At 36.8% G+C, this 27,504-nt stretch overlaps 1 protein-coding gene across 4 annotated transcripts in view; it reads left to right on the top strand.

Annotated features, from left to right (window-relative positions):
* SRBD1 (S1 RNA binding domain 1) overlaps nucleotides 1-23,955 on the top strand; it is a 243,606-nt gene extending 219,651 nt beyond the window's left edge. For 2 of the 4 annotated variants that reach the window (XM_061432246.1, XM_061432248.1), the window contains 3 exons: nucleotides 119-301; nucleotides 19,605-19,789; nucleotides 23,066-23,955. In XM_061432246.1, coding sequence (XP_061288230.1) covers nucleotides 119-301; nucleotides 19,605-19,789; nucleotides 23,066-23,355 — 658 coding nt within the window. In that variant the 3' untranslated portion in view covers nucleotides 23,356-23,955. Of the gene's footprint in view, nucleotides 1-118; nucleotides 302-18,752; nucleotides 18,866-19,604; nucleotides 19,790-23,065 lie in introns of those variants that run through there. The other 2 variants (XR_009739351.1, XM_061432247.1) reach the window with 2 other exon arrangements.
* The last annotated feature ends 3,549 nt before the right edge of the window (nucleotides 23,956-27,504 follow it).

The following is a 27,504-nucleotide window of genomic DNA, read 5'->3' as shown; positions in this document are numbered from 1 at the left end:
CCCCCCATAGTGTTTATTTTTTTTTATGACAGAAACATAGTATTATTTTATTTTATTTTTTAATTAAAAGATAATTGCTTTACAGAAGTTTGTTATTTTCTGTTTTGAATGGTTACAGTAGTCAGCAAACTGAATCTGCAGGCCAAACTCAGGGAGTTGCTGTAACAGCTTCAGCAGGTGTTGAGGTCACAAATGAGAAGCAAGGCAAGAAAAGGAGCAAAACTGCAGTGAACGTTGTACTAAAGCCAAATCCTTTGGACCAAACTTGTATTCACCCAGAATCGTATGACACAGCAATGAGGTAAGTCTGGGGCCCCTGTGGGAATTCTCTGTGCTCACAATGAGTTCTCTACAGCAAATGGCCTTTGTTATGACATAATGGAGACTTTAAAAATATGACCGTGTTTAACATGACAACATTTTTGAGAAGTTCCGCATTGCTGAGTTGTGTGGCACATTATTTTATTTCAGTGAGGAATGAAACCATTATTCCTGGAGCAGTGTCAAGCTAATAAACCCTGATCCTAATGGTGAAGTGTGTGTAATGGAAATTGCATGGCACTCTCCTCTGTTTGTTTTGGAAATTAACAAGACACAAATGACTAGCACCTGGCTTAAAGCTTATGCTTATCTAAAGATAAAGGCCTTCAGTAAACAGCCAGCTCTCAGATTTCATAAGAAATATTGCCCTGCTTAGTTATTATAGAGTCTAAGAAATGATACACTTTTAATGAGAATACATTAATTAACACAGGGAAAGGTTTGAGTACAAGGGAAAGTTTAAAATTAGACATTAAAAGAAAAAAATTTAATACCACATTTGATTAGTTCACGGTTTTTAATTAGTTCAAAAATAGTGACTTGCTACACAACTACATACTTAAGACTTCTAGTGAACTAAACAGTTGAAAAATAGTGGACATTTTAATTTTCACTGAATCTAAGATTTTTAACTTGTTTTAAAATAATTTATGTTTGATTATTTTAAGAAATGTAATTTAATTTCTTTTAAAATGTTTAAGATTGTAAACATTTTAGAAATTTCTATAAACATTATAGAAAACTTAGAAAATACAAAAAAAAAGAATACTCTGTCAACATCAGCAGTGATATCTTTTTTCTCCCAATATTTTATTATAAAAAAATTTAAGCATAGAGAAATGTTGAAAAAAATTTTTACAGTGAATCCCAATATACCCTCACCTAGATTTTAGCATTAATATTTTGTTATGCCCGTGTTTTCACTTATCCATCTTTTTGTCCATTAGTCCATTTCTTTTTTATATATATTTTAAAGAAATTTGCAGATATCAGCACACTTTCAGCTAATACTTTGGCATGTATATCATTAACTAGAATTCAGTAGTTCTTGATCTTTTTGTCTTTTGAGGTAAAATTCACATACATTTAAATTTTAGGTGTATAAGAGCTGAATTTTGGCAAATAAATACCTACATCTGGTAACCCAAACCTCTATCAAGATGAAAAACGTTACCATCATCCTAAAATGTTTCTTTGTACCCCTTCCCAGATAATCCCTGGGATTAATATAATCCCATATTCTAGCATAATCCTTGTTAACATAATCCCTGTCCTAGCCTCTCAGAGCTGACCACATGTTCACATTTTTCAACCAAAGATTAGTTTCCCTCTTCTTGAACTTCATATGAATGACATCATACAGTTGTACTTTTTTGTGTAAGGCTTCTTTCAACATTTAGAGATTTTTTAAATTCATGTTTTAACATGAACAAGTATCTGGTTCCTTTTTATTGCTAAATAATTGTGCCATTGTATTATTATTCCATAGTTTATTCTCCTTACTGAAGGAACTTTGCCTATTTCCAAGTTTTTGGCTATTTTGAGTAAAGCCACTTTGAACATTCTTGTATAATTTTTGTTGTTGACATGTATTATTTTCACTTACCTTGGAAAAATACTTAGGAGAGGATTTGCTGGGTCATAAATCAGGTGTTTAGTTTTTTTTTAGAAATTTCTAGACTGTACTCCAGTGTAATTAATTGTACCATTTTAAACTTCCATCAACAATGCTAACAGTTCTCTTTGCCATCATCTGGTATTAGTCTTTTTAATGTTAGCCATTCTCGTGTATTTGTGTCTGTGGTAGTATCTCTGTGGTTTTAATTTGCATTTCCCTGGTGACATTGAGCACTTTCTTGTGTGCTTCTTAGCCATTTGTATATCTTCTTCTGTGAACCCTCTGTTCATATCATTTAGCCATTTTCTAATTGAGTTGTTTTTTTTATTATTGAGTCACGAGAATTTTAAAAACATATTCTGTATATTATTAGTCCTTTGTCAAATATATGTTCCACAAATATTTTGCCCTAGTTTGTGGCTTACCTCTTTATTTTCTTATTAATGTGCAGAAGTTTTGAAATTTTGGTGTCTAATTTATCCATTTTTTCTTCCATATGAAGTTACTTCTTTGTATGTGCTAAGAATCTTTCGCCTATCTCAAGTCATGAATCTATTCTTCAGTGTTTTCTTCTTAAAACTTGATGATTTTAGCTTTTACATTCAGTGATATATCTGAAGTTAGTATGATTTGAAGTAGGGGTCAAGGTTCACTTTCTTTCTTCATTGTGAACATTTAGTTATTCCAGCACCGTTTTAAAAAACAATAACAAAAACACAATTTCTCTTTACCCATTGTTTTGTGCCTTTGTTTAAAATAGAAGACTCTGTAAGTGTGAATCTATTTCTAGCTCTCTCTTCTATTTCATTGATCTTTTTGTCTGTACCATACTATCTTGATTACTATAATTTTATGCTGAATTTTGAAGTCAGATAGTGTAAGACCTCTGACTTTGTTTTTCCAACAGTGCTCTGAATATTCTAGAGGATTTGATTTTCCTATAAATTGTAGAATGAACTTGTCAATTTACATTAAAAAAACAAAACAAAACCTGGTAGGATTCTGATTGGGCTTATATTGAGTCCATAGGTGAATTTAGGAACAACTGATGTCGACTCATAATATTTATTGAGTCTTTTGATAGTGGACTTACTTTATCTTTCCATTTATTTAAAACTTCTGTCATTTCTCTCAACCGTGTTTTTTAGTTTGTAGTGTAGCGGTCTTGCATATGTTTTATTAAATATGCTTTTAAACCCTATTGCAAGTAGAATTTTTAAAAATTTGTTGCTGATTGTTTTCTGCTAATATGTGAAGACAAAATTGCTTTTTAATAGTAACTTTGTATCCTGTGACCTTGATAAGTTCATTTACTAGATCTTAGTAGGTGTTTGTGGATTCTTTAAATCTTCCTATATAAACAATTACATTATCAGCAAATAAATAGACTACTTTTTTTTTTTTAATCTTCATGCTTTTCGTTTCTCTTCCTTGCCTATTGCAACAGCCAGAATTTTCAGTACTGTATTGAATAGGAGTGGTCAGAATGGGCATCCTTGTCCCATTCTTAATCCTAGCACATGGTTCTCATTTTTTTTAATATTAAAAAAATTGTGATCTCACAGTAATTGTATTTTTAGTGTTTGTTTGAGAAGATGCATATATGCACATGGATTTATAGACTTCTTGCAAGAGTTGTCATCTCCAGATTAGCATTTTGCTGTATGCAAGCCAGTATCTTTTTTTAATATACACTTTTGTTTGTTTCCATGATGTAGTTCGAATGTGGTTTATATGTTCTTCAAGTTCCTTTCTAATATAAGCACACATTTTTGGTTTCTGCATATTGCTTTTTAAAGGCTAAATAATATTCCATTTAATGACTGGACTGTAGTTTAGAAATAGTAGTACTCGTGTGTGCATCCTCAGTCATGTCCAACTCTTTGCAGTGCCATGGACTATAACTCACCAGGCTCCTCTGTCCATGGGATTATCCTGGCAAAAATACTGGAATGGGTTACCATTTCCTCTCCAGAGTATCTTCCCAACTCAGGGAACAAACCTGAGTCTCCTGCAGCTCCTGCATTGGCAGGCAGATTCTTACCACTAAGCCACCTGGGAAGCTAATAGTCATACTAGTAGTGGTTCCTTATGATGGATTCCTAGAAGTGGAATTACTCTGCCAAAGGGTTTGAAAGTTTATGTGGCTCTTAATATACATTGCCAAGTAACATACTGATTTATAATGCCACCAGCAATGTTCAAACCTGAGAAATCTTTAATTTAGACAGGACTAAATTAGACAGGACTTCTCTGCCAGCTTTTACATAGGCTAGTTTCTGCACGTGGAGCATAAAAGCCCTTACCAGTGACTTCATCCTTCTCTCTGCTTTCTTTGGGAGTAGCCTTGTCTCTCAGAAGCAGAGTACTTGAGGACTCTTTCATGGAAAATTTCTCTACATGAAATTCCACTCTTGACCTTTAAAATCTAGAGGAAAAAATGGTAATTTATCTAAATTTGCTTACCATCCCCGTTATCCACTTTGGAACTGTGATAGCGGTTTCTAACTTTCGATTATACTTAGTACAGACATCACTCAACATAGGTAGTTCATACTTTTCATACGATGTTACAAAGGGGTCTTCCCAGGGAGGAGAAGCTCATTACGGATGTGATTAGGTCATCAGTGGTTTGATTTCAGTCCTGTAAAAGTAAATTCCATTGCAGTAAATTTCATTTTTAGTTATATTAGGAAAATGGTAGAAACATAAAGAGCTTTAATGCTACCCTACCATGATGTCACTCCCAGAAATACACCAAAATATGAAGCCATTAAGTCTTTTTACTTTGGTATTTATGATATTCTCTCTCACATTCATATTTTAGAAAACTGAGATCATGGTATTTTGTAACCTAAGTTAGTCATTTAGTGGTTTTTAAAAGTCTAGTTTTTTTTTTTTTTTTTTTTTTTTACTATTTTTATTATTTATAGTACTTAAAAGTTGTATTTATGTATAGGGATTCTCTATTAAATATTAAAGTGTTTCGTATGGGCTGAGATTTTTTTCTAGTTTAATTTTGTATCTGTTTATAATGCAGATATGTTTTGAAATATGAATGTTTAATTTTTTATGAAGTAACTGTATTATTCTTTTTCTTAAGACACGTGATTTCTAAGATGAATTCAGTGTTCCCATATTTTCTTCATGTTCTTTATAGTTTCATTTTTTTACTTTTATGAATTTTATTGTTGATGATTTCATTCATCACTTTGAATGTACAGAGTGCTGTGGTACGGCCTAAAGAATATAAAAATGAATAGAGGTGGTTTATGGTCCCAGGGAGCCTACCAAAACAGGGAGGATGAAACTTAGTCACAGATACCCATGACAGAAGTCAGTAATTGCTAACAGCCCTTTGGGGTTTTTTTTATATATAAATTTATTCATTTTAATTGGAGGCTAATTACAATATTGTAGTGGTTTTGCCATACATTGCCATGAATATGCCATGGGTGTACATGTGTTCCCCATCCTAAACCCTCCTCCCACCTCCCTCCCCATACCATCCCTCAGGGTCATCCCAGTGCACCAGCCCTGAGCACCCTGTCCCATGCATTGAACCTGGACTGGCGATTCGTTTCACATATGATAATATACATGTTTCAGTGCCATTCTCCCAAATCATCCCACCCTCTCCCTCTCCCACAGAGTCCAAAAGACTGTTCTATACAACTCTGTCTCTTTTGCTGTCTCACATACAGGGTTATCATTACCATCTTTCTAAATTCCATATATATGCGTTAGTATACTGTATTGATGTTTTTCTTTCTGGCTTACTTCACTCTGTATAATAGGCTCCAGTTTCATCCACCTCATTAGAACTAATTCAAATGTATTCTTTTTAATGGCTGAGTAATATTCCATTGTGTATTATGTACCACAGCTTTCTTATCCATTTGTCTGCTGATGGACATCTAGGTTGCTTCCATGTCCTGGCTATTATAAACAGTGCTGCGATGAACATTGGGGTACACGTGTCTCTTTCAGTTCTGGTTTCCTCGGTGTGTGTGCCCAGCAGTGGGATTGCTGGGTCGTATGGCAGTTCTATTTCCAGTTTTTTAAGGAATCTCCACACTGTTCTCCATAGTGGCTGTACTAGTTGGCATTCCCACCAACAGTGTAAGAGGGTTCCCTTTTTGCTAAGTTTGAAACACAAACCTGTTCACAGGAGAAAGATTTCATTTCCAGATTGGAATTTCTTATAAGGTTTCATGCAGGAGATGGCATTTGGGCTAGGTGTTTCAGCCAGTAGAAAGAGAAAAAGAGATGTTTAAAAGAGATGGAGATAGGAAAACATAGCTCAGGTCAGATTTGAGGAATAGTTAATAAAAACAAACCTTCATGGAGTATATCCTCATTACCAGGCACTTTAGAAGCATCAACTTGTTTAAACCCCACAGCAATTGTATAAGGTTAGTGCTATTAATATTACCACTTCTTTAAGTATACAAAGTCCCAGATGGGTGAAGTAAATTGCCTAAGATAATTCAACTGGTGAAACCAAGATTTGAACCACATCTATGACACTCCAAAACCTGAGCTCACAATTAAAAAGCTAGTGTGGAGCCAGATTTAAATGTAATCATAATTGCCTTTCAAATTAAGGGAATCATACCCTTAAAGACAGTCTGTGTTCAGCACAAAAATATAGCAAGACTTGTGTTTTGTGTGCTTCTTAAGGAAAAAAAAAAGTGAATATGCTGTCTTTGGGTATTCTTCTGTATCATCACATGAGATTAGACTCTGTCTTTCCTCTGGGGAAAACATTATTCCTCTGATAAAGGAAACTTTGCCTTTTTTATTTTATTAAGGGTTCTGTAGAAAATGGATTCTTCATGTAGAGTATGCAGAATTTTATGCTGTTATGCTGCAAATACGATGTTTCGTTGAGTACTGCACCCAAAATAATTCCTTTCGTTATGTTTTTTTTTTTAGAATGAAACATGTACATTTCAAAATAAGCAGCTTGATAGTAACAATGTTTGGTCACCATCATTTTAAGAGAAGAGGCGGGTGAAGAGCAGCAGTAGCATATTCATCCTAGAATTGTACTCACCTCTGCCAGAAAATGTTTTTAAGTAAGCGAGAAAGAGTAAGGAATAATGCAAGGTCTTCAATAAATGTCAATTTAAAAGCATAGTAAGAAAATCCATATTAGAGAAGGTATAAGAACATGGGATTAAAAATCTACTATTGCCACAGATAGATTTTATTTCAATAGTCCTTTGAACCCGTTCTGTTCTCAATCTTTTACTTATTTCAGGATCTGCTCACATTTAGCTGATGTGTCCTACTTCACTGAAAAAATTCAGAGCCACTTTCCTGAGATTATCTCCCTATCTTTACTCATTCTGTCCCACACTTCCCTGACCTACCCTTCCATCTCCTGATTCTATTTCTCTTTATAAAATGTTATGACTGTCTCTTGTATCTTAATGTCTCCATCATTTATTGCTTTTGTTTTGCCCCACAGACCTATTGCTAATCTGGTATCCCATTCTTCACTCCCTAAAAGCTCAAAGAAGCAACCACTTTTTTATTTCCTCCTAGAACTTCTGTCTCAATGCTCCTTCTTTTCATTGCCAAACGTCTCAGAGAATTATCTGCCTCTAATTTTCACTGCTTGTTTTCTCCCAGCTTTTGTAGATTGGCTTCTGTCCTTACCACTCTGGAATCACTCTCTCAACAAATAACCTCCTAATTGTCAAAAAGTGGCCTCTTTCTGTCCTTAAACCACTTAATCTATTCTGCTACTTTTGACTCCATTAGCTTACTGATCTTCCATGATTGTTTTCACATTCTATCCTCTCTGACTTCTCTTCTTCCTCTGGCCCTCTCAATGTAGATATTCTTCAGGTTTTTGCCTTATTCACCTTCTCCTTTTATTCTTTATCTTCCTCTGATTGAGTGCATCCACTCATATGACTGTCTTCATCTCTCACCCCTCCACTGCCAGTTCCAGTCCTGCATTTCCACATCTCTAGTCCAGGCCTTTCTTCTAAATTCTAGCTCTCCCTTTCCATTTGGCTGTGAGAGATTTTCTCAGGAATATCTTAACAACTCAAACTCAATATATCTAAAAGTACAACTTGTATCCTCTTTTTCCCTACATTTATAACTCCCTCTTCTCCCATCAGTCCTCCTCACTAGCCCTATACAAAAACAAGCAGACAAATAAACAAAAAGGCTTGGTCTTCCCCTTTTGTCCCATGATGAATGGTTAATGGCACAACTGTCTTTCCATTAATCAGAGCTAGAATTAACAAATTATTCATTTATTCGTTAAACACATACCTTCCAAGTGAGTGCCTGCCATATTCCAGGTACTGTTCTGCAATCTTGATTACATTCAAAGGTCCCTGCTCTCAAGGTCACAGACAGTAGACAATAAGCATAATGAATAAACCGTGTGATAAATGTGACAAGAACAGTGGGGAAAAAAGGGAAGAGCAGAGTAATGGGAATCAGGATTACCAGGGTTATGGATAAGAACTTGCAAATTTAAGTAGAGTAGTCAGGGTAGACCAGATTGACAAGGTGACATTTAAGCAAAGTCTTGATGGAAGTAAAGGATTTAGCTGTGCATGCAGATATATGAGGGAAGAGTGTTCCAGGAAGAGGGACCAGGCAGTATAAAGGCCCTCATGTGGGAGCTGGCCTGGCAAGGTCAAGGAAGAGCACGGAAGCCAGGGTGGCTAATGCAGAGTGAGCGAGGAGAGAAGAGTAGGAGATACGGTCAGAAGGGCATTGGGAGGCTACTATAGGGACTTGGCCTTAATTCTGTGAAGTCAGGGGCCACAGCATTGTTTGATGCTGAAGAGTGGCATGCTCTTATTTGTACATTTAAAGGATCCATTGTTTGCTAAATTAAGGGGACATGATAAGTCGTGGTTGAAACAGGGAGACCAGTTAGACTAAGTACAGCAATCCAGGTGAAAGCTGGTGATGATTGAGACTAAGATGATGGAAGAGTTGGTGAGAAGTTGTCAGAATCTAGGTATGTTTTTAAAGAAGAGTCAATATTATTTGCTGACAGATTGAATGAAGGGTATGAAAGACAATAATTGTAAATATGAATGACAAAAATAATATGAATACCAGAGACACTGGAAGATGAAGTGGAAACTTGTAATGGAGGGTTATGGGGAAGAGAGAAGTTAAAGAACTAAATTTGGATCACCAGGCCCCCCACTCAGTGATTTCTCCTCATCGTGTGGCTTTAGGTTACAGATTGACATGGCGTTATTTATTTAGTAAAAGAATAAAAGACAGCAATAAAAAAAAAAAAAAAAAAGACAGCAATAAAAAATGAAAGATGACTATATAGGAGAAGACTGAGGAAACACAACTAATTATATTTAGGAGTTGATGATTTTAATAGAGCAAAATGAAGTGTCTAGCTTTACCCCAATTTAAATATTTTTTCTTCAGTCTCAACTGACTGAGGTCAGTGTAGTTGTGTGAGCAAAACTGTTGCCAGAAGGTCTCAGTCATCCTTTCTGCCATTGTGGTGAGTAAATGCTTCTTTTAGAATCCTTTGTGGATCAAAGGGGGTTTATGACCTTCCCATGTTGAATGCCATGCCTTCATAGAGTACTGTGTCTAGAGTGCAGGACTTTGTAGATTTTACAGACTAGAAACGTTCTGGTCTCCCATTCTTCACTCCCTAAAAGCTAAAAGAAGCAACCACGTTTTTATCTTACTTCCTCCTAGAACATCTGGCTCAATGCTCCTTCTTTTCATTGACCATGAAAGAGGGTTATTTCCCACTTTCTGCCATCATCCAGAAATTGTCACGATGTCTCCAAGTGTGAGTGATTTCATCGTGTTGGCTGTTGCAGGCCATGAATACAATCGCTGCTGTGAGTAGAATGAAGCCCAGAAGCAGTCTGTGGAGGGGTTGCCACTTTCCCCACACCTCCTCGGGTTCTGTCCTGCCATTCTGGTTGGTCAGGAGAGCCAAAGGCAGGTATCCAGTTTCCCTTTTTTCTTAAATAAGGTGCCAGGAGGCAGTGCTTTGCGCTGAGATTATGCTGATTTGTACACGTCACACTGAGGCCTGGCACTCTCCCAGAGAATCTGCTGCATTAAGAATTTGATTCACTCCAGATAGCTAAGCTTGAAAGTTAGTTGTTATGTTCTTGATTTAACTTGAAAAATGGCAGGAAATTTAATGTCAGGATTGTCACTCAGCACTCATTTTGATAAAGCTTTAGCTAGTAGTTAATAATTATTTCTGTTTTGGTCATCAGGGAAAATTTTTAAAAGATTAGTTTCTAGCAGGAATATGGCATACAGCACCATAGGAAAGTCATGTATCAAGGGATGATTTACATCAGTATCTGCACTATTATATTAGTAATGTGATATTTCTTTTATTATTGCTGATATTCCTATTTCTGACCCTTAGGATCAGTGTGGAGAAGTATGTTTTCAGAGAGTAAACAACCACCAACTTAAAATTCAGGTCTGGAACAGGAATAATCATTTAACCTCACAAAATATTTTCTTGAGGACAGGAAATCTGTACAAAAGCTAAGCAGTGTTTATTCTTTATTTATGGGCGGGGGGGGAACTTGTCTTAGGTTTTAAGACCAGAAGTTGATCAGAAGGTACAGACTTCCAATTATAAGATGAACAAGTTCTGGAGATATAATGTACAGCATGATGATTTATAGTTAATATTCTATTATAAACTTGAAAGTTGCTAAGATAGTAGATCTTAAGTGTTCCATCCCCAAAAAGGAGTGATAATTATGTGACACGATGAGGGTATTATACTAAGGCTGTGGTGGTAATCATTTTGCTATTATAAGTGTGTCAGGTGTACACCTTAGCTTATAAGTTTAAGTTGTATACCTTAAACTTATACAGTGTTATATATCAATTATATCTCAGTGAAGCTGATGAGAGAAAGGCCTACAAAAGTAGAATTAACTCAACAAGGAATGGATCCCAACTATTGCTCCTGAGCTAAAAGCACTTGGGGGGCCTAGGAGTAGAGAGTCCCTGTGGAGATCCTGCCTTGTGCACTGCCATGGAGCTAACATAAGTCAAACCAGAGAGCTTGACAGCCCATACGGAAGACCTTTAACAACTGAGCACATCTCAATCTCTGTTTCTTTCCCATTCCTGTTCAAGGATTGAGCACCTCCGAACTCCTTTTTCTTTTTTTCTTTTTAGCCTTGCTTTCAGAGATTTTATCACATTCTTTCCAACTTCAGCTTTCTGCCCAGCAAGAAGCCTTCTAGCTAATAAGCAGCTGTAACACAGGAAGTTGAGGTTGTTTTTATTTAAAAAACAAAACAAAATGGCAGCAGTAGAACATTGGTATTCATAGTTTCAACTGTGAGCAAACTCAGAAGGCCCCTGACTTGTGGTGATTTGTAATTTTCTGAGGGTAAGTCACTTAGTTTAATGAGTATGTCTGACACACCTCCCACATCTAAAATTCACCACAGCTTTATTCAGCATTTGCGTGCCAACTAACTTTTACAATGATAAAAACATATTTCCTTGTGGGAGACTTGCCTGAAAAGAAACCCAGCTACAAATGCTGTAAAATAAATGAAGATTAGGTAAACAGACCTAAGAAGTTATTTGTAAGTTTGAAAGATCTTAAATTTTTCTGGACTTGCCTCACAAGAGTTGGCAGCATTCAGACATGAAAATTAAGGCAGAATCTTTTCTGGCTTTTGATAAGTGATGTCTCAGGGTGTGTATCAATTACTGCACATTAACTTCTTCTATGGAGCTATGATTAGACAGTATTATATTGCCTTTTCATAAAGAGACATAACATCACAAAAGAGAGACCAAACCTAAAATACAAAGATCATAAAAAGGACAGATTACTGAAAGCAGTTTTTGGTGTTTGTTTTTCCCTTGTTAGTACTCTAATTAAATACCCAGATAGCTTACTATAATTCCCAGGAAGTAGCATTCATCATATTTTTGAAAGTGCTTTCATACAAGAGAAAGATGATGAAAGAGATTCTACCCACTAGAGAATCAGATGACCAGGATGTGGATACTTAGGAACTGACTGTCATGTCTAATGTCTTACTCACTGTTCTAACACACACCACATGACGTTTTGGGCAAGCCTGGCAGAGGTAAATAGGAAGCTGAAGAACCCAAGATAGTACCTAACTTCCTGCTAGCTTACTCTGGAGGCAGAGCAGTGCCAGACTGCCTAGGTTATTCAACCTCCCTATATGTCATTTTTCTTATCTGTTAAATGAGGATAATGTTACCTGTCTCTTTGGATGGGAGATGTGAAAGTTGGTCCATAAAGAAAATTGAGCACTGAAGAATTGATGCTTTCGAATTGTGGTACTGGAGAAGATTCTTGAGAGTCCCTTGGACTGCAAGGAGATCAAACCAGTCAATCCTAAAGGAAATCAACCCTGAATATTCACTGGAAGGACTTTTGCTGCAGCTGAAGCTCCAATACTTTGGCCGTCTGATTCAAAGAACCAACTCATTGAAACAGATGGTGATGCTGGGAAAGATTGAAGCCGAAAGGAGACAGGTGCGACAGAGGATGAGACGGTTAGATCACTGACTAACTAGACATGAATTTGATCAAACTCTGGGAGATAGTGGAAGACAGAGGAGCCCAGCTTGTTGCAGTCCATGGAGTCACAAAGAGTTGAACACAACATAGCGACTGAACAATGACAAGTTGGGATGGCATGATTAAATGTATATAGAAATCTTAGCACCTGGGAGACAGTAAGCTGTTATTACTGCTCTAGTCATCACTGTTACTTTTGTTGTGATTAAGAAGGGGCTGTCCACTTGAGTCATAAAAGGGGAGTGGGGCTGATTTACAACTGTTAGTTGCCCAGGAGAAAAAAATGTTTTACTATGTGATCCAGGTATAGTTAAATTATAATATAATTAACATTGTTAATTAATGTTAACACTGGGTCCTGGAACTGAAAAAACACTGCTTTCTCTCCTGCATATCTGGAGAAACCTTGTAATCAATGAGAGGGAGTTGCCAGCCAGCCATAGTGCTTGCTTCTGTCTGTTCCATCTTCCAACATATTTGCCCTTCTCCTTCTCCCCTTCTCCTCTCTCTTCAGGTTTAGATCGCTCGGTCTGGAGCCTGAAACAGTCAGGTATTGATTTAGTCTCCCATTATCTCCCTTCTCCCCTTCCTGTCCCCACTCTCACTGTGGATTTTAATCTTAGCCTGGCTTCTGACTCTATGTGTGACCACAAGCAAATTACTTTGATCTCAATTGCCCAACCGTTAAATGGAATGAAAATGGCTCTGCCCATTCAGAGGACAGTTGGAGAGATTTATGGAAAGGGCAGGTGTTGAACATTTTCAAATTTCTTGAAAGAAGGATTCCTAGACAGGATGGATTTCATAGTATAAAGGGTATTTCCCAAGGAAGAAAGTTCTTTATTCCAGTACATGGAGTTTATCCCCTAGTAGTGCCAGAGCTTTTTCATTTCAGCTCTGCTATCACGAGCCTATATGTTTTTTAAAATACTGCTTTTTAATTTGCCCTCCTCTTTCAAATATTCACAGGCACTAATCCACGTTATGGCTTTACAGACAGTAAATTAAATTATATGAATTCTGAGCACAGTGCTTTTGAGCTGTAGAGAGTCTGCAGTCTTTGAAACCACTAACTTAATTTTGTACAACTCTTATTCAGTAACTCAAAAAGAGCCAAACTTTTTCTTTGAATTTGGTTTAAAAAATAATAATAAATTACTCCCAGGCAGTGGTACTTACTGTGCCAGATTTTATCTGGGACCTAAATCTTCTGTCTACATTGAAAATCTCCCAGAGTTAAACAGTAAGCAGTGCTAATGAAGATATGGTATATAACGAATTTTACCTTAGCTACAGCCTTGTGGTCTCTGCTGTGTGACTTTAGGCTGGTCACTTAATCTGTATGAGTTTAAATTTCTTTATCTGCAAATCTGTATCCACAATAAATTTATGAGAGAATTAAATGAAGTCATCTTTACTGAGCACTTTCAACATATTTGTCTGTATGTAAAATCCTACCTCTAAAACAGCAGATATAAGTAGAAGATAATTAATTCTGATATACTGTCATTACTTAAATTAGACTAAGCTCATTCAGGGCAAAGGCTCTGTTATCATGTTTCATAGAGTCTTCTTCCACAGTAAATAAATATTTATTGAGGAAAACTGAATGATTTTCTAAATTATTTTTAATTCACTTCAGCATTTTGTCTCATGCCTTTGAAGAGCCTTGATTTAAACAAATCTTTATCATTTGAAGATGTTGTGTGTGTGTGTGTATGAGTGTGTTTAAAACAACACAGGCTCAATGGAAAGAGGATGATCAAACTGAGCAATTGGGTTGTTGGGGTTTTTTCCTGTTTCTTTTTTTTTTTTGATGGGGGATTATTGTTTTAACAAGTGTAAGAAAACTGATTTTCCTTTGTCACTTATAAATTTATTTCTAAGACAGGATTTTAGAAATCTTTAGAGCAGTAATCACAACATTTTCAGTACATGATGCCTTTCCATGTTTGTATTTTCATGTGCACTTGGATGTATGTATATATACATTAGGTTTTTTAAATTATAGCTTTAATTATACTTACACAGTATATCACACTGTGGTTCTGAAATAGGAAAACCTACATAAAAATCAATGCTGCTTATTCTTTGTGGTATTGGTTACTATTTCTCTGATCTTAGGTATTTTGTAACTGCATGTCTTCTTCAGCTATTTCTAAAGAGATCATTCTAATCTCAGATTTTTAGAGGATGTCTATATAAGCACACTTTAACTGTTTTCTTTTTTTAACAAAATTCATTCCCTTTACTAAACTGCTAGAATAAAATAAAACCGCTCTCTGAGGATATTTTCTCCCACAATTACTGCAGCATACATCAAGTGTCCAGCCTCTATGCACGTGTAATAGACCTTTGAAAAAGGAGGAAACATTTGCTAAGTTTTTCAGAAGTTAGAATCAGGTTAACAGTCTGATGCTTATACCAAGTCTCTTGGAAGACAGACCGCATCCGTTAATCTGTGGTAGTTTCTTTTTGGCTCTTGTTTTTTTCTGCTGCTCACAGATCCAAGAGTATGTTTAGATGCAGGAAGTACTCCAGAGACACTCTAAATGGTGCCAAGCAATGACGCTAGAAGTGCCCCCTGCTGCCCAAAGAGTTTTCAGAAGTAACCTTGGTTACCCTTTCTGAAAGGGTTACATTTTTCCCAAAGTTTATCTGCAGTGTATAAATTTTCAAAAGCTGTTACATTCTTATGAAAAATTACTCGCTGTAACTTTCTGTGGTTGATGATACGCTAACAAAAACCATTTCAGTATTACCTTCACTAGATACCTGCTAGCTTCTGAGCCCAGTAGGTTGTTCTGTGTGTGGGCTTCTTTGTAAATGCCCTCTACTTGAATTTACCATTATTTGTGGATTTTACATCAGTGAAGATTTTGAAGGATTCTGGCCCAGTTCGGTTTCTTGATTTAATAGAGGTTAGAGATTTGAAAAGATTCTTTGATGATGATTAAAGTGCAGTTCACACTGCCACCCCTTTGATTTGACTACTGAAACAGCAGATGTGGTAAAGCCACACTGGTCTAAGCAAAACTAAAGTGTGCTGCTCCATGCTCATCTAGGTGAATTCAGCTCCCATAAATAGCGTAAAGGAGTAGTGGGTTTCCCTCCTTTACCATGTTGGAATTTACATTGTCTTTAATATAAAGCAATAGGTTTTAAATACATAGAATCTGTGGGTTTCAGTATAACAAACTGAACTTTTCTTTTGTGTCCTACCACTTGCTCTATAATCACAATCACAGATAAGAAGGACAGGTTACCTCTTTTGTTTTAAATTGTTAAATGTCTGTCTGTATTACAGATGATGCTGTCTGCTTTATCTGTAACTACTTTTTCTAAAATGACTGTGCTCTTGCATTTATTGGTTTATTGATATGATTACTTTAAGACTGAGTAAAACCAATGGATAAAAATAAACAAGTATGAAAGTCTCTTTTAAAAGTATCTAGCATGGATGGACAACTAGGAGTACTTTGCCCTTGCAGCATGGTTCTTTGTGGAGCCTTAACTCTTATGTGTTTAGCCCACAAAGCACATGTTAATATTAAGTTGTTTTTAAAGTGATGGACTTGCATCACCATGATTTTTCTGTGCTCTGTGGGATATCATGTTGCTTTAATGTAATGAGTCCTGGGCTCCTAAATTTCTCTCTCCATGCTGGAAATGATTACATAAAACTGAATGGCTATATCTGAAGTCTAATGAATCTTGAGAATTTCTTATTCTTCAAGAAAAATATTACAAAGACTTTTCGTATTCTTTGAGGAGGAGAACTTGCATTTGTAACAAGTTTCTGTTGAAGATATCAGCGATTTTAGGTTTTATATAGCATTCTGTTTGAAAAACAAGCAGCCTCTCTCTGCTGCAAGGTCTGTGTCTTAACTTTGTGCAGATGTGTGCTAAAAGAACATGATGTGCTTATTTGTTGCATTTATGCTACTTTCTGACTTTAAGTAAGATGGATGAAATTACATATTAAATGGAAACAGCAGCTCAGACAGCAGTCCTTAGCAAACTGAAAAAGCCTTTCAGAGACAGTGAAGAAAATGAGACTATGATTTTAATAACCCATGAACTTTTGAGAGAATTCTCTACTTAAATACGTTTATATAATAATTTCTCTGTTGGATTCATCAATGTTAACTCTCTAATATTTAAAACTAATCTGCCATTAAATCGTGTTGGTGAAATGTTACCCAAAGTATTGTCTTATATCTTAACCAAATATAACACTTTAATTTTGACATAACTGCAGTTATAAACAGACATACACTGATGTGTGTAGCCTGAAACTCCAGTTAGTGACAATAGCTATGAGGCCGTGGGCAGGTTATTTAACCTCCCGAAAGCTCGGTGTTTCCTTTCTGTATGATGTGATACCTACCTTTTAGGATTATTGTCAAGATTAAATGAGAACATCTATCAAGCACTATTTTTTCAGAACACGTTCACTCACATTCTAGTTCTAAGCTTCATAAAGTATACTGTGTTTTTATATGATACTTCTGAGCCAGAAGGTACTTTGTGTTGAGTATTTCTTATTTCTAAAATGAAGCTGTATGTTTGATATTATTTATCACAGTTGATTCTAGAGTAAAAATTCAGAATAATGTAGAATAAGTTATTCTTAGTGTATTTAAAGAACACATGTTTATTAAGTGGCTACTGAGCAAAAAACGTTGTTTCCTATGGTTTACAATTGAATATTTTTGAAATTAAATTAAAGAGAGGTCAAACGCAATGCTATTCCCAGTTCATTTTATAGTCTCCCTTTCGTTTGTTAGTTTCCATTTTATGCAACCCTGTTGTAACTTTAAGAAAGTTTTCGAAATAAAAAAGCATCTGACTCTGTTGCATAGTCATTTAAAAATAGGGTTGATCAATACTGAAGCATTAGCTAGGAGTACAATTTGGTGCTTTTTTATTGATTTTAATTACCAGTGCCCTCAGGCTTGTGTGTGTGAGGATGAAAATGATATATAAAATATGCACCCAGGTTAAATAGACCAATATTCTTTGTGCATCTGCAGCCAGTATAAACAGAATCCTTTATATGGAAGTGACTTGAGTATCAGTTAGTTATATACACATACACACAAAACCTTAAGTCTCCAAGTGGCCTCCTGAGCCAGTGTTTTTGCTGTTGAGGCCAAGACATGTCCAGTACTTTGGGAAGTTTCTTTTAGTTATTTTATTAATTATAAAATGCTATTCAAGTTTATTATGAATCTTCAACCCACAAATATACTTTTTTGGCCTTTTAATTGTTGATTGTAAGCCAGAATCTTGGGGATTTGAAAGATGTTCTGCTGAATAGCCAGTTGCAGACCAATCAAACCAAGAGGGTAAATACCAGGGAAGTCTGCTCAGCAGGGCCGGTATTATTTAGGAAGTTGTGCAAGGAAGTTGGCTGTGGGCAGAGGTTGCCATGTGTCATCTGCCCCGTCAGTCAGAGCTATAGCAGCTGTTGCCTGTCACCAGGGCCGTTATATGCTACTAACAGATACCTATCAACACTAAAGATATCACTGCCTGTCCATGGGCCCAGGAAGCCATGGACACACAGACATAAAGTGTGTAACTCACTTGCCACCAGTTGGGATGGAAGCTCATTTAAAAGGAAAAAAAAAGGAGCCCAAGCACTAACTCCTTAGTCTTTCATGAGACCCTTAACGAAAATATATTAAAGAAAATAGGTTGTATTTTCATCAGTCTGTTTTTGACCAAAATTACGACTTTGGAAATGTAGGAGGATTACACATTTGAACTCAAAGAGATTCCATGGTTAAATGAGAGATGAGAGAGTTTCTCCCCTAGATAACAGACTGTCACTACCAGATTATCACTACAGAGGCCTTCTCTAGGTGAACACAACAGTGGGGGGAAAGGACTGGAAATAACAAGCATTCCTTTTGTGATGCAGTAACCTAGCAAATAGGATACATCCCAATTCTAAACATAGACAAGCCTCCCAACAGTTTCTTTTTCCCCTGCCTGTATTCCAGAGACATCCTTAGAGGAAAGGATTGGGGGGCATTAGTATCGCTATCTATCTGATTACTGTGTTGACATTTTTAAAGAGCCATTAATCATAAGAAATTGAACTTAACGATGTGGAAAAGTACACAGCCAAGGAATATCAAGAAAGTAAGCTATAGCTTACTTAATATTCAGATGAGATTGAAGGGAAATTCATCTTTAACCCTTTGTTTTCTTCTTGATTAGCTCATTACTGAACTCCAAAGCTAAATAATTGAGAGGCAGCTAAACAAACATGGGGAATGGTAAACATAGCAAAGGGAAATTGAGAAAGGCAAATAGTCTCCTACATATTACAGGTATGTAATATATTAAGTACATAAAGTAATATTCACCATAAGGTTATGTAAGTGAGATCTTCCTTGCAGAGCTTCCATTTGGGGAAGAAGTCACTTTTTGATAATCCTCTCATCCTTTTTCTGTTGACTTCTGAATCCTTAATATACTCGATATGATTTAGTCCATGCGAGGCATAACCGTTGATGGAGAGTTCTTAGATTGAGCATATGCTTGCACAGGTTACACTGTCACCATGGGTACACAGAAGTAAAGAACAGAGATATGGCATATGGATAAAGTGATTTGTTTGTCAAAAGTTGGCAATCCTTGTTGGGTATTTTGCTGGATTTTGATAGCAGCAATTCATTGTTTGCCTAATAGGTAATTTAACTGCAAAACATTTTCCTAACTGAAATTTGCAGAAACATGAAGCAAATATAGGTATCCTTATTTAGAAAATATATCTGGCACTAAACTCTAATGAACATTGCACTGTAAAACATTTCTGATGCTGATTCTGAGCAGGAGCTTCTTTGGAAAGTAACTCAAAAACCTCAAATCATCCTCTTCCTTTTTTCTCCCAAGACAGATCATCTTTATGGCATGGGGCACATGGTAGATTTTCAGTAGAGACCAGTTGATTGATTGATGTATGGATCTGAGATGAATAGGGGTGATTTATGTAAGTAGACTGGAAAATAAGTAATATTATTAATATGTGGTGGGGGGGGGTTCTTCTTTTTTTTTTTTCCTCTGCAGGTTTTTGTCATTCATTGGAGGGACACTGTATGAGATTGGAAAGCCAGAAATGCAGCAAAAAATAAATGCATTCCTTGAAAAAGAAGGAATGGAGAAAACTGCAGAAAGATTGCAAACAACAGTACACACCTTACAGGTCATCATAGATGGTCTCAGCCAGCCCGAGAGCTTTGACTTTCGAACAGGTAAACGATGAATGTGAATACCTTTCACTTGAGTAGCCCACAGTGATCCTGCGCCACAGGATCCTCCGTTCTGCCTTTCTCTCCATGAGAAAACTAGAGCTCAGGGACCTTCCTTCAAAGTCATTGAAGCTAGTAAGTATCCAGAGCCGAAGTTGAGGCCAGGTCTCCAGACTCTTCCTCCCAGGCTTATTTCCCATCACATTAGACTAAACACGTCATGCATGTGCTAGCATGTTCATGGAGACATACATTTTTCCTAATCCTTTTGTAACTGTTTTTACCTCATAAGAGTCAGAAGTCCAAGGTAAAGCATTCAGTTCACAAATTAAAGTGAATCTTCTTTCTGAGTTACAGCCTTCCAAGTTCCTGGATTCTGTGTCAGTGAACACTCTGAAGAAAAAAGATTCTCTCTCTCTGTTGATTTTCCTTCTAATTAAAAGTCTCATGGCTTTCAGCACAGGTAGATGGTGAAGGAAGTTTAAGAGCCATAGTTGTTGAGAGCAATGACCCGGTGAGAAAGAATTAAGGTATCAAATGACCTACTTCCCAAGGAAATTTGACTAGGAAGCCCTGAGATTTAAATGAATCTGTGCTTGTCTCACATCATTTTTATGATAACCATGTTTAGGGGTTGGCTCATTTCATCCTGGGTTATGCTGTGTTGAGGTGGTTTCTTTGAAAAGGTCTGGGGGAATTTGTGTTCATCTGTCAAGCTCAATGTACCATTCCCTCAATATCTGTGTAAATTTGAAATTAATTTCAAGGTTGGAGAAAAATAAAATGAAACATACAGTAAGACCTATGCCAAAAATGTAGGAGTAGAAGCCTCCTGGGTGGTCCATCCAAAGTGAATACTTCCGTGGACAAATCCCTCGCCCTTTGCAGTTATTCTTAGGTGTGAATTCCATAGGTGTTGTCTAGCAGTGAGCAGTGGCTTTCAAGCAGGGTGGGAGTGCTGTGCTAAAACCACTACATTAGAAGGTTGGCAAATATGCTCTGTTCCGGCTTTTCTTGTCCATCTTGGTTTTTTCAGTCTTGATGTTGATTGTTCCCATGATCTCAGTTACACTGTAGACTCAGAACAAAGATCAGCCCTCAGATTACAAAGCTGAGTTAAACAACCAACAGCTAAGTTGGTCTTTACCTGATGATGCCTCTAGTTGAGCAGAAACATACACCTGGGCTCTGAATTGAGCTTACCAGTTACTGCAGTATTTATCATTGTTTCAAGTGAAATTTCCAATAGATCTCTTTGGAACTGACTTTTGCCCTAGCATAAGTCACAGGTTTCTAGATGTCTGAGAACTTTCATTTTAACACTAAATACATCATCAGGAAGAAAGGCAGACAGTCATATGTTTAAAGGAGCAGATAGTATTTTGAATGTTTCTGCATTTATGTTACATCTCTTTTCTGTCCTCCATTTTCTCAAAATTACTTCCTTTCTTGCCTCATTCTTTCTTTATACTCATCCTGTCTTCTGTTTTTCTGGTGATATAATCAACTCTATGTTATTAACACTCTGGTCGCCAGTTAGTTTCCATAATTGTGTTCATCAGAAGCAACCTGGTGACAGGGGACTGAGTATGTAGCCTTGGCAATCAAAGTGTTAAAGTTTGCCTGGTACATGGAGGCTTTTCTAATTTCTCAGTGGCCTGGGCTATGTTAAGTAGTTCTTGACTCTGATTTTCCATGCAAAATTAAGCAGCTGATCAGAAACTCTTGGGGATTGTAGCTGCTGGACCTCTGTAAGAAAGAGGGAGAGTTTCTAAGTATAAAAACAATACTTGTGGGGCCTCAGAGACCATCCTACTTCTGACCATGATCAACAACTTGGTTTCCCTTTGCTTTGACACAGTCCTTGCCGAGAGTAATGGCGTATTCAGTGGGCTCTTTATTTTTGGAATTCACACCTGAACATCAGATGGAATTCTACACAATCAATTCTAGTGTTAGCATATTTCTTTTTTATGAGGAAAATGAGATTTAAGGTTTAAAGAGGGGTTTTGTTTTGTTGTAAAGGTAAAAAGTGGATTTTTTTTTTTTAAGTGGATTTTTTAAAAAAAGAAAACCTTGATTTCAATATGGTTAGGCTGGGGGAGGGGAACCAAGAGACGACCAGTTGTTAATACAAATGTAAAGGATAGTTTTAACAAGTAATCAGGATAAAGCCAACAGCTGTGGAGGAAAAGGAAATGGAATGGGTGGAGGGGAAAATGAGGTCTTAGTAAAAGGAGATCCAAGCATAGAATGTGTTCTTTGTTATTAGAATCAACATTCAGTAATCCTAGGAAAGGGGGCCAAGAGGAGCATGGGTAAGTGGAATCCACAGATAATCCAAAAGCCCTGTTTCAATTGCTAGTTGTAACCTTCTCCATCATAAAACATTTGTTGTTGTTTTTGTTTTGTTTTAACTTAAGCCATGATTCCTCAGCAGGCTTTGTGTCTGTCTTTGGTAGGGGGTAGTGTTAATGAACAGAGAAATGTATCGGTACACTGGCATGAACAAGGGAAAGAAGGCTGTAAAAACTCAAGAGTAGAGATCTGTGCTTCATCTTTGTTTCTTGAGTACCTGGTAGAGTGCTAATAGGAGTTAATAAATGTTTTATGAATTGAATTGAAAGAGGAGAAAGGACATAAGGTACTGGCCCATCTGGGTTTCTGAGCAATAGATAATCAAGAATCCATTCTTTTTGATTGGATAAATTTATTCAAAATGGATAGGAATTGATCCTTGAGTTCAAAATTTGGGGGGAGAAGTGAGAAAGAACATTTAAATTTCACCACATTTGACTAAACATTTATGGATGTTCTACCCACTTTAAACATTCTGAGAATTCAGTCACTTGGAGGAAAACTCCCATTCTTCTGTCAACAAGGATCTTATTTTCTCCGTATTTGTAATTTAGCCTTGCATATTCATTGAGCAAATGTATTTTCTCATCTCCTCTTCATAAAGAAGAAAATAAGCCACTATACTCTTTTGAGTCCCTTATGTATGTGCTAATGTTCACAGGTTAGCAAGATAGAGTTTGAGGAGAAGATAGTGTTTGAGTAAACTTTCTTGAATTGTTCCTACTTTGCACATGCTGTTTCTCCAACTAGGATGCCTTTTCTCTGAAGGCAGGCATATATCTTCAGCTCCTTTTATGTCTCCCCTCAATGCTTAATACTGGTCTGGGCACACAATTGATATGTATACAATACTTACTCATTAAATTATGTTGTGTCTAACAATTATTTATACACACTGTCCATTTTCCCCTTTTGTTGTAGATTTCGATAAACCTGATTTCAAGAGAAGCATAGTCTGCTTGGAAGACCTGCAGGTTGGGACAGTTCTTACAGGCAAAGTCGAGAATGCCACCTTGTTTGGAATTTTTGTGGATATAGGAGTGGGGAGATCAGGGCTGATTCCCATACGAAATGTAACAGAAGCAAAACTTTCTAAGACAAAGAAGAGAAGGAGTCTTGGACTGGGCCCTGGAGAAAGAGTGGAAGTCCGAGTACTCAACATTGACATTCCCCGATCTAGGATTACCCTGGATCTCATTCGGGTGTTGTGAGTGTGCCACTGATGGCCAGACAGTGGTTTTATTCCCTCACTTCTGTAGGTTGGCAAGAATAAGTTAGATGTTTGTGCACTCTGGATGGCAGATGAGAAAGAACTCACTTAATATCAGAAGTATTTTCCAAACATTTTCCTTATTTTTCCTTTTGAATATAGAGAGCTAATGGCTTGATTTCTTTTCCCTTTAAAAAAAGCAGCTCACAGACACCTTTATGTGGCTTCATGTAGTAATGATTTTCTGACCAAAATTTTATTTTTTATAATTCATCTTTGAATCCTTTTGCATTTTGTATAATAGACTGTTTCACTTCTACTTGCCAACACGCCTTGCTGGACTTATGTGGAGTTATCTTCGTAAAAATCGTATAATGTTTCTTGATAGTAGAACTGGCAGTATTTAATCCTCTCTTTTTATAGACTTAAAAAAAAAAAATCAGGCCCTTTGGATTCGACTTGTTATTTTTCTCTTGCCTAGCAAACCAAAATATACCAATTAAACAGATCCTAATGGTTTTCATAACCATTAAGTGAATAGCTCAAATTAATTATCAGAATATGTGTATTGATCTCTACAATAAAATGTTGTGGTTAGTGATCTTGTTTTTGCTGTGTTAATTCAGTGAATTATCCAAGAATCAGTCTTGATCGAAGTAAATATGGCACATATTCATACAAATTTTGTATAAGCCAGCTGTGCCTTTGGGGAAAATGGAAGTCTCTAGAAATCCGAAGAATGACATTCTGTTTGACTTTATCACAGAAAGGCATATTCTTTCATAAGCATAAATATTAAACTCCAAATGGGGATAGAAATGGCCCCCTCCTATAGATTGAATATATCCGGTGCAAAGGGACAAAAAAACTAGATAAAGCCAGTGACTCTTAACTCTCGTTTTGTTTTTTTTTTTCCCAGTGGAGATGGTAAATATTAGCAGGATCATAGAGGGTAAAAATGATTTAAACAGAGCCCACACTGGACTGGTATCTTGTCCATTCTGGCTGCTGTGGTTGATTTCACTGAAGGACTCATTTACATAACAGATTAAGTACCTGGTTTTTATTTTTATTTTTTTAATGCATAATGAGTAGATGGTTACTAAAGAGGGTGGCCAATCCTGCTTGTTTACCTGGGACAGTCATTGCCCTGGCATAATTTTAAATAGTGCTTCTTTTTGTTTCCAAAGTACCCCATTTTATATAATGAATCATATGATCATCTTTGTAGATTCTTTACCATCTGAGCTACCAGGGAAGCCCTTAATACTAACAGTCCCTTACAAAGTGGTAAATCACAGCATGTTTATTGATAGTTCCGCATGGTTCATGTTTCTCAAAATTTGCAGCCTTCCAGCTGGTTTACGTAGATCTTCTTAATGCCGTGGGTTCTTTAAAAGTATATAATGCAATTCCTGTTTGCCTGACGATTTCATTTCTGAAATGCTTTTTCTCTCTTACTGGTCTTCAACTAACAGTGGATCTTAATGTTGTAACTTTAAGTTGGCCTTCCTGCTCACTCCTCCCTGTGTTCTTCCTGATTCATAGTTTGTAGATCATTGATGAGTGATATGCACCCGAAGAGTCTTATTCTGAAGCCTGCAATGTAATTTCAAGCAAATGCTTTTTTTAAAAATTTGAGGTATAGTTGTCATATGACATTATATTAATTTCAAGCATACAACATAATAATCTGATATTTGTATATATTGCAAAATGATCACAAGTAGTCTGGTTAACACCCATCACCATACTTGGTTAAACAAATGCTTTCAGGGAAAGGGCCTTCTCCCTGGGCACTTTGAATACAGGAACCAGAGTAGTCAACAGTGTGACTCATCTCTGTTGACCTGGTAGCTAAGCCCTTGGAGACACAAGGAGGACTTGATACTGAACTAGGTTTCATGATTTATCCTATTCAGCCCAAACATGGTAGTGCTCTGGGAGAAGAGGGCACATTTCATTTATTTCATAACTCCATAATGTAGCATGATGCTTGGTGGTCGGTATATTCAACTAGTTCTAATTCCTGTTCTACCAATAATCTACGTGTGCATTTAAGCTGGTACCTTTACTTCTCTGGGCCTTCTTTTTCCCAAGTTTAAAACGGGGATGATGATAATAAAGCACTCGTTTTTTCAAATTGTGTTGATGGCCTCCTATGTGCCAGGCATTGTCCTAGACACTGATCATAAAATTGTTACAGAAAAATAGAGATTATCCTTGCCTTTATGGAGTTTGAAGTTTATTGAGGAAAAAAGACTCATTAAGAATCACATAAAAATATAAAATCACAAGCATGATAAGCAATATAATAGTGACAGCATATAATAGATGAGTTGATCTTTACAGAGAAGTTAGAAAATGTTTCAGGGAGGTTTAACTGAAATGTGAAAATGACCAGTAGTCAACTGGGGCAGATGTTTTGTTGACCTCAACAAGAGTTGTTTCTGATAAATGGTGGAGATGGAAGCCTTATTGGAATGGGTTTGAGAGAGTGTAGGAGGAGTTAGATTGGACATAGTGAATATAGATAATTTTTCAGGGGTTTTCACTGTAAAGGAAAAATAGAAAAGTGGCTGGAAGGGGAAAATGGAGTAAGGGAGAATTGTATCTTAAAAAAAAAAAAGAAAGAGAAGAAATAGTAATATATACAAATAGAAAAGATCCAGGAAAATTTGATACAGAAGATGAAGAGGAGAATTACTGGAATGGGATCATTGGGTGGATGAGATTGAATAGATCTAGTGCACAAATGATTGGTTTAAGATAGGGATACAAAGAGTCCATCCATAATAAAATAGAGAAGACTGAATATGTGGGCACAGATGTATGAAGTTAGGAAGATATGATGATGGATGCTCATGGAAGATCTCTTTGTATTACTTCTATTTTCTCGTTGAAATGCAAGAGAAGACAGACTGAAGTTCAGAGGGGAAAGGAATTGAAAGTTTGAGAAGAAAAGAAAAGGTAAGAAAAAAATGAAAAAACCCAGGGAAATAGAGTATGATTTCCAAGCAGTGTTAGATGGTCTACTGGGTTAGTGATCAGTTGAATATAGGATCAGTTAGTTTGCTTATATATTTCTTTAGCTATATCAGCTAGGCGGTACAGGTCCAGGTTAGGTAGAAGGATGGATCTAATCAGGTTTGGGAGGTTGCCAAGTGAATACAACAGAAGGGCGAGAAAGTTGAAGTCATGTGAACAAAGAAATTATTGACCATGGAACTTAAGCCCAGTAAGAGACATACAGTGTCAGACTTTATTTTTGGGGGCTCCAAAGTCACTGCAGATGGTGACTGCAGCCATGAAATTAAAAGATGCTTACTCCTTGAAAGGAAAGTTATGACCAACCTAGATAGCATATTCAAAGGCAGAGACATTACTTTGCCAACAAAGGTTCGTCTAGTCAAGGCTATGGTTTTTCCAGCGGTCATGTATGGATGTGAGAGTTGGACTGTGAAGAACGCTGAGTGCCGAAGAATTGATGCTTTTGAACTGTGGTGTTGGAGAAGACTCCTGAGAGTCCCTTGGACTGCAAGGAGATCCAACCAGTCCATTCTGAAGGAGATCAGCCCTGGGTGTTCTTTGGAGGGAATGATGCTAAAGCTGAAACTCCAGTACTTTGGCCACCTCATGCAAAGAGTTGACTCATTGGAAAAGACTCTGATGCTGGGAGGGATAGGGGGCAGGAGGAGAAGGGGACAACAGAGGATGAGATGGCTGGATGGTATCACTGATTTGATGGACGTGAGTTTGAGTGAACTCCGGGAGATGGTGATAGACAGGGAGGCCTAGCGTGCTGCAATTCATGTGGTTGCAAAGAGTCGGACACGACTGAGCGACTGAACTGAACTAAACTAAACTGAAGAAGAAAAGTAAGAATATGAGGGGAAAGTGAGAAGCAGTGAGAAAGAATGGGATTGATGATGGATTATAGGTCCTGATGGAATGTTAATAGTGAAATTAATAGAGGGTGTAATGGTTGGGAAAGAGTAGTTGTGAAAAGTTGGATGTTTAACTCAAAAATTGAGGTTTTGGGGGTAGTTTTGTAACAATGCATAGGGAATGATCCTGGGAGTAAGTAGCAGAGGCAGGGGAACAAGGCTAAGCTCATTAGAGAAGAGGAAGGTCTTCTATATGTGGATAA

The sequence above is a fragment of the Bos javanicus genome, chromosome 11, assembly GCF_032452875.1.
Source record: "Bos javanicus breed banteng chromosome 11, ARS-OSU_banteng_1.0, whole genome shotgun sequence".
Taxonomy (NCBI): Eukaryota; Metazoa; Chordata; class Mammalia; order Artiodactyla; family Bovidae; genus Bos; species Bos javanicus.
This window is presented reverse-complemented; position numbering and strand designations above follow the sequence as displayed.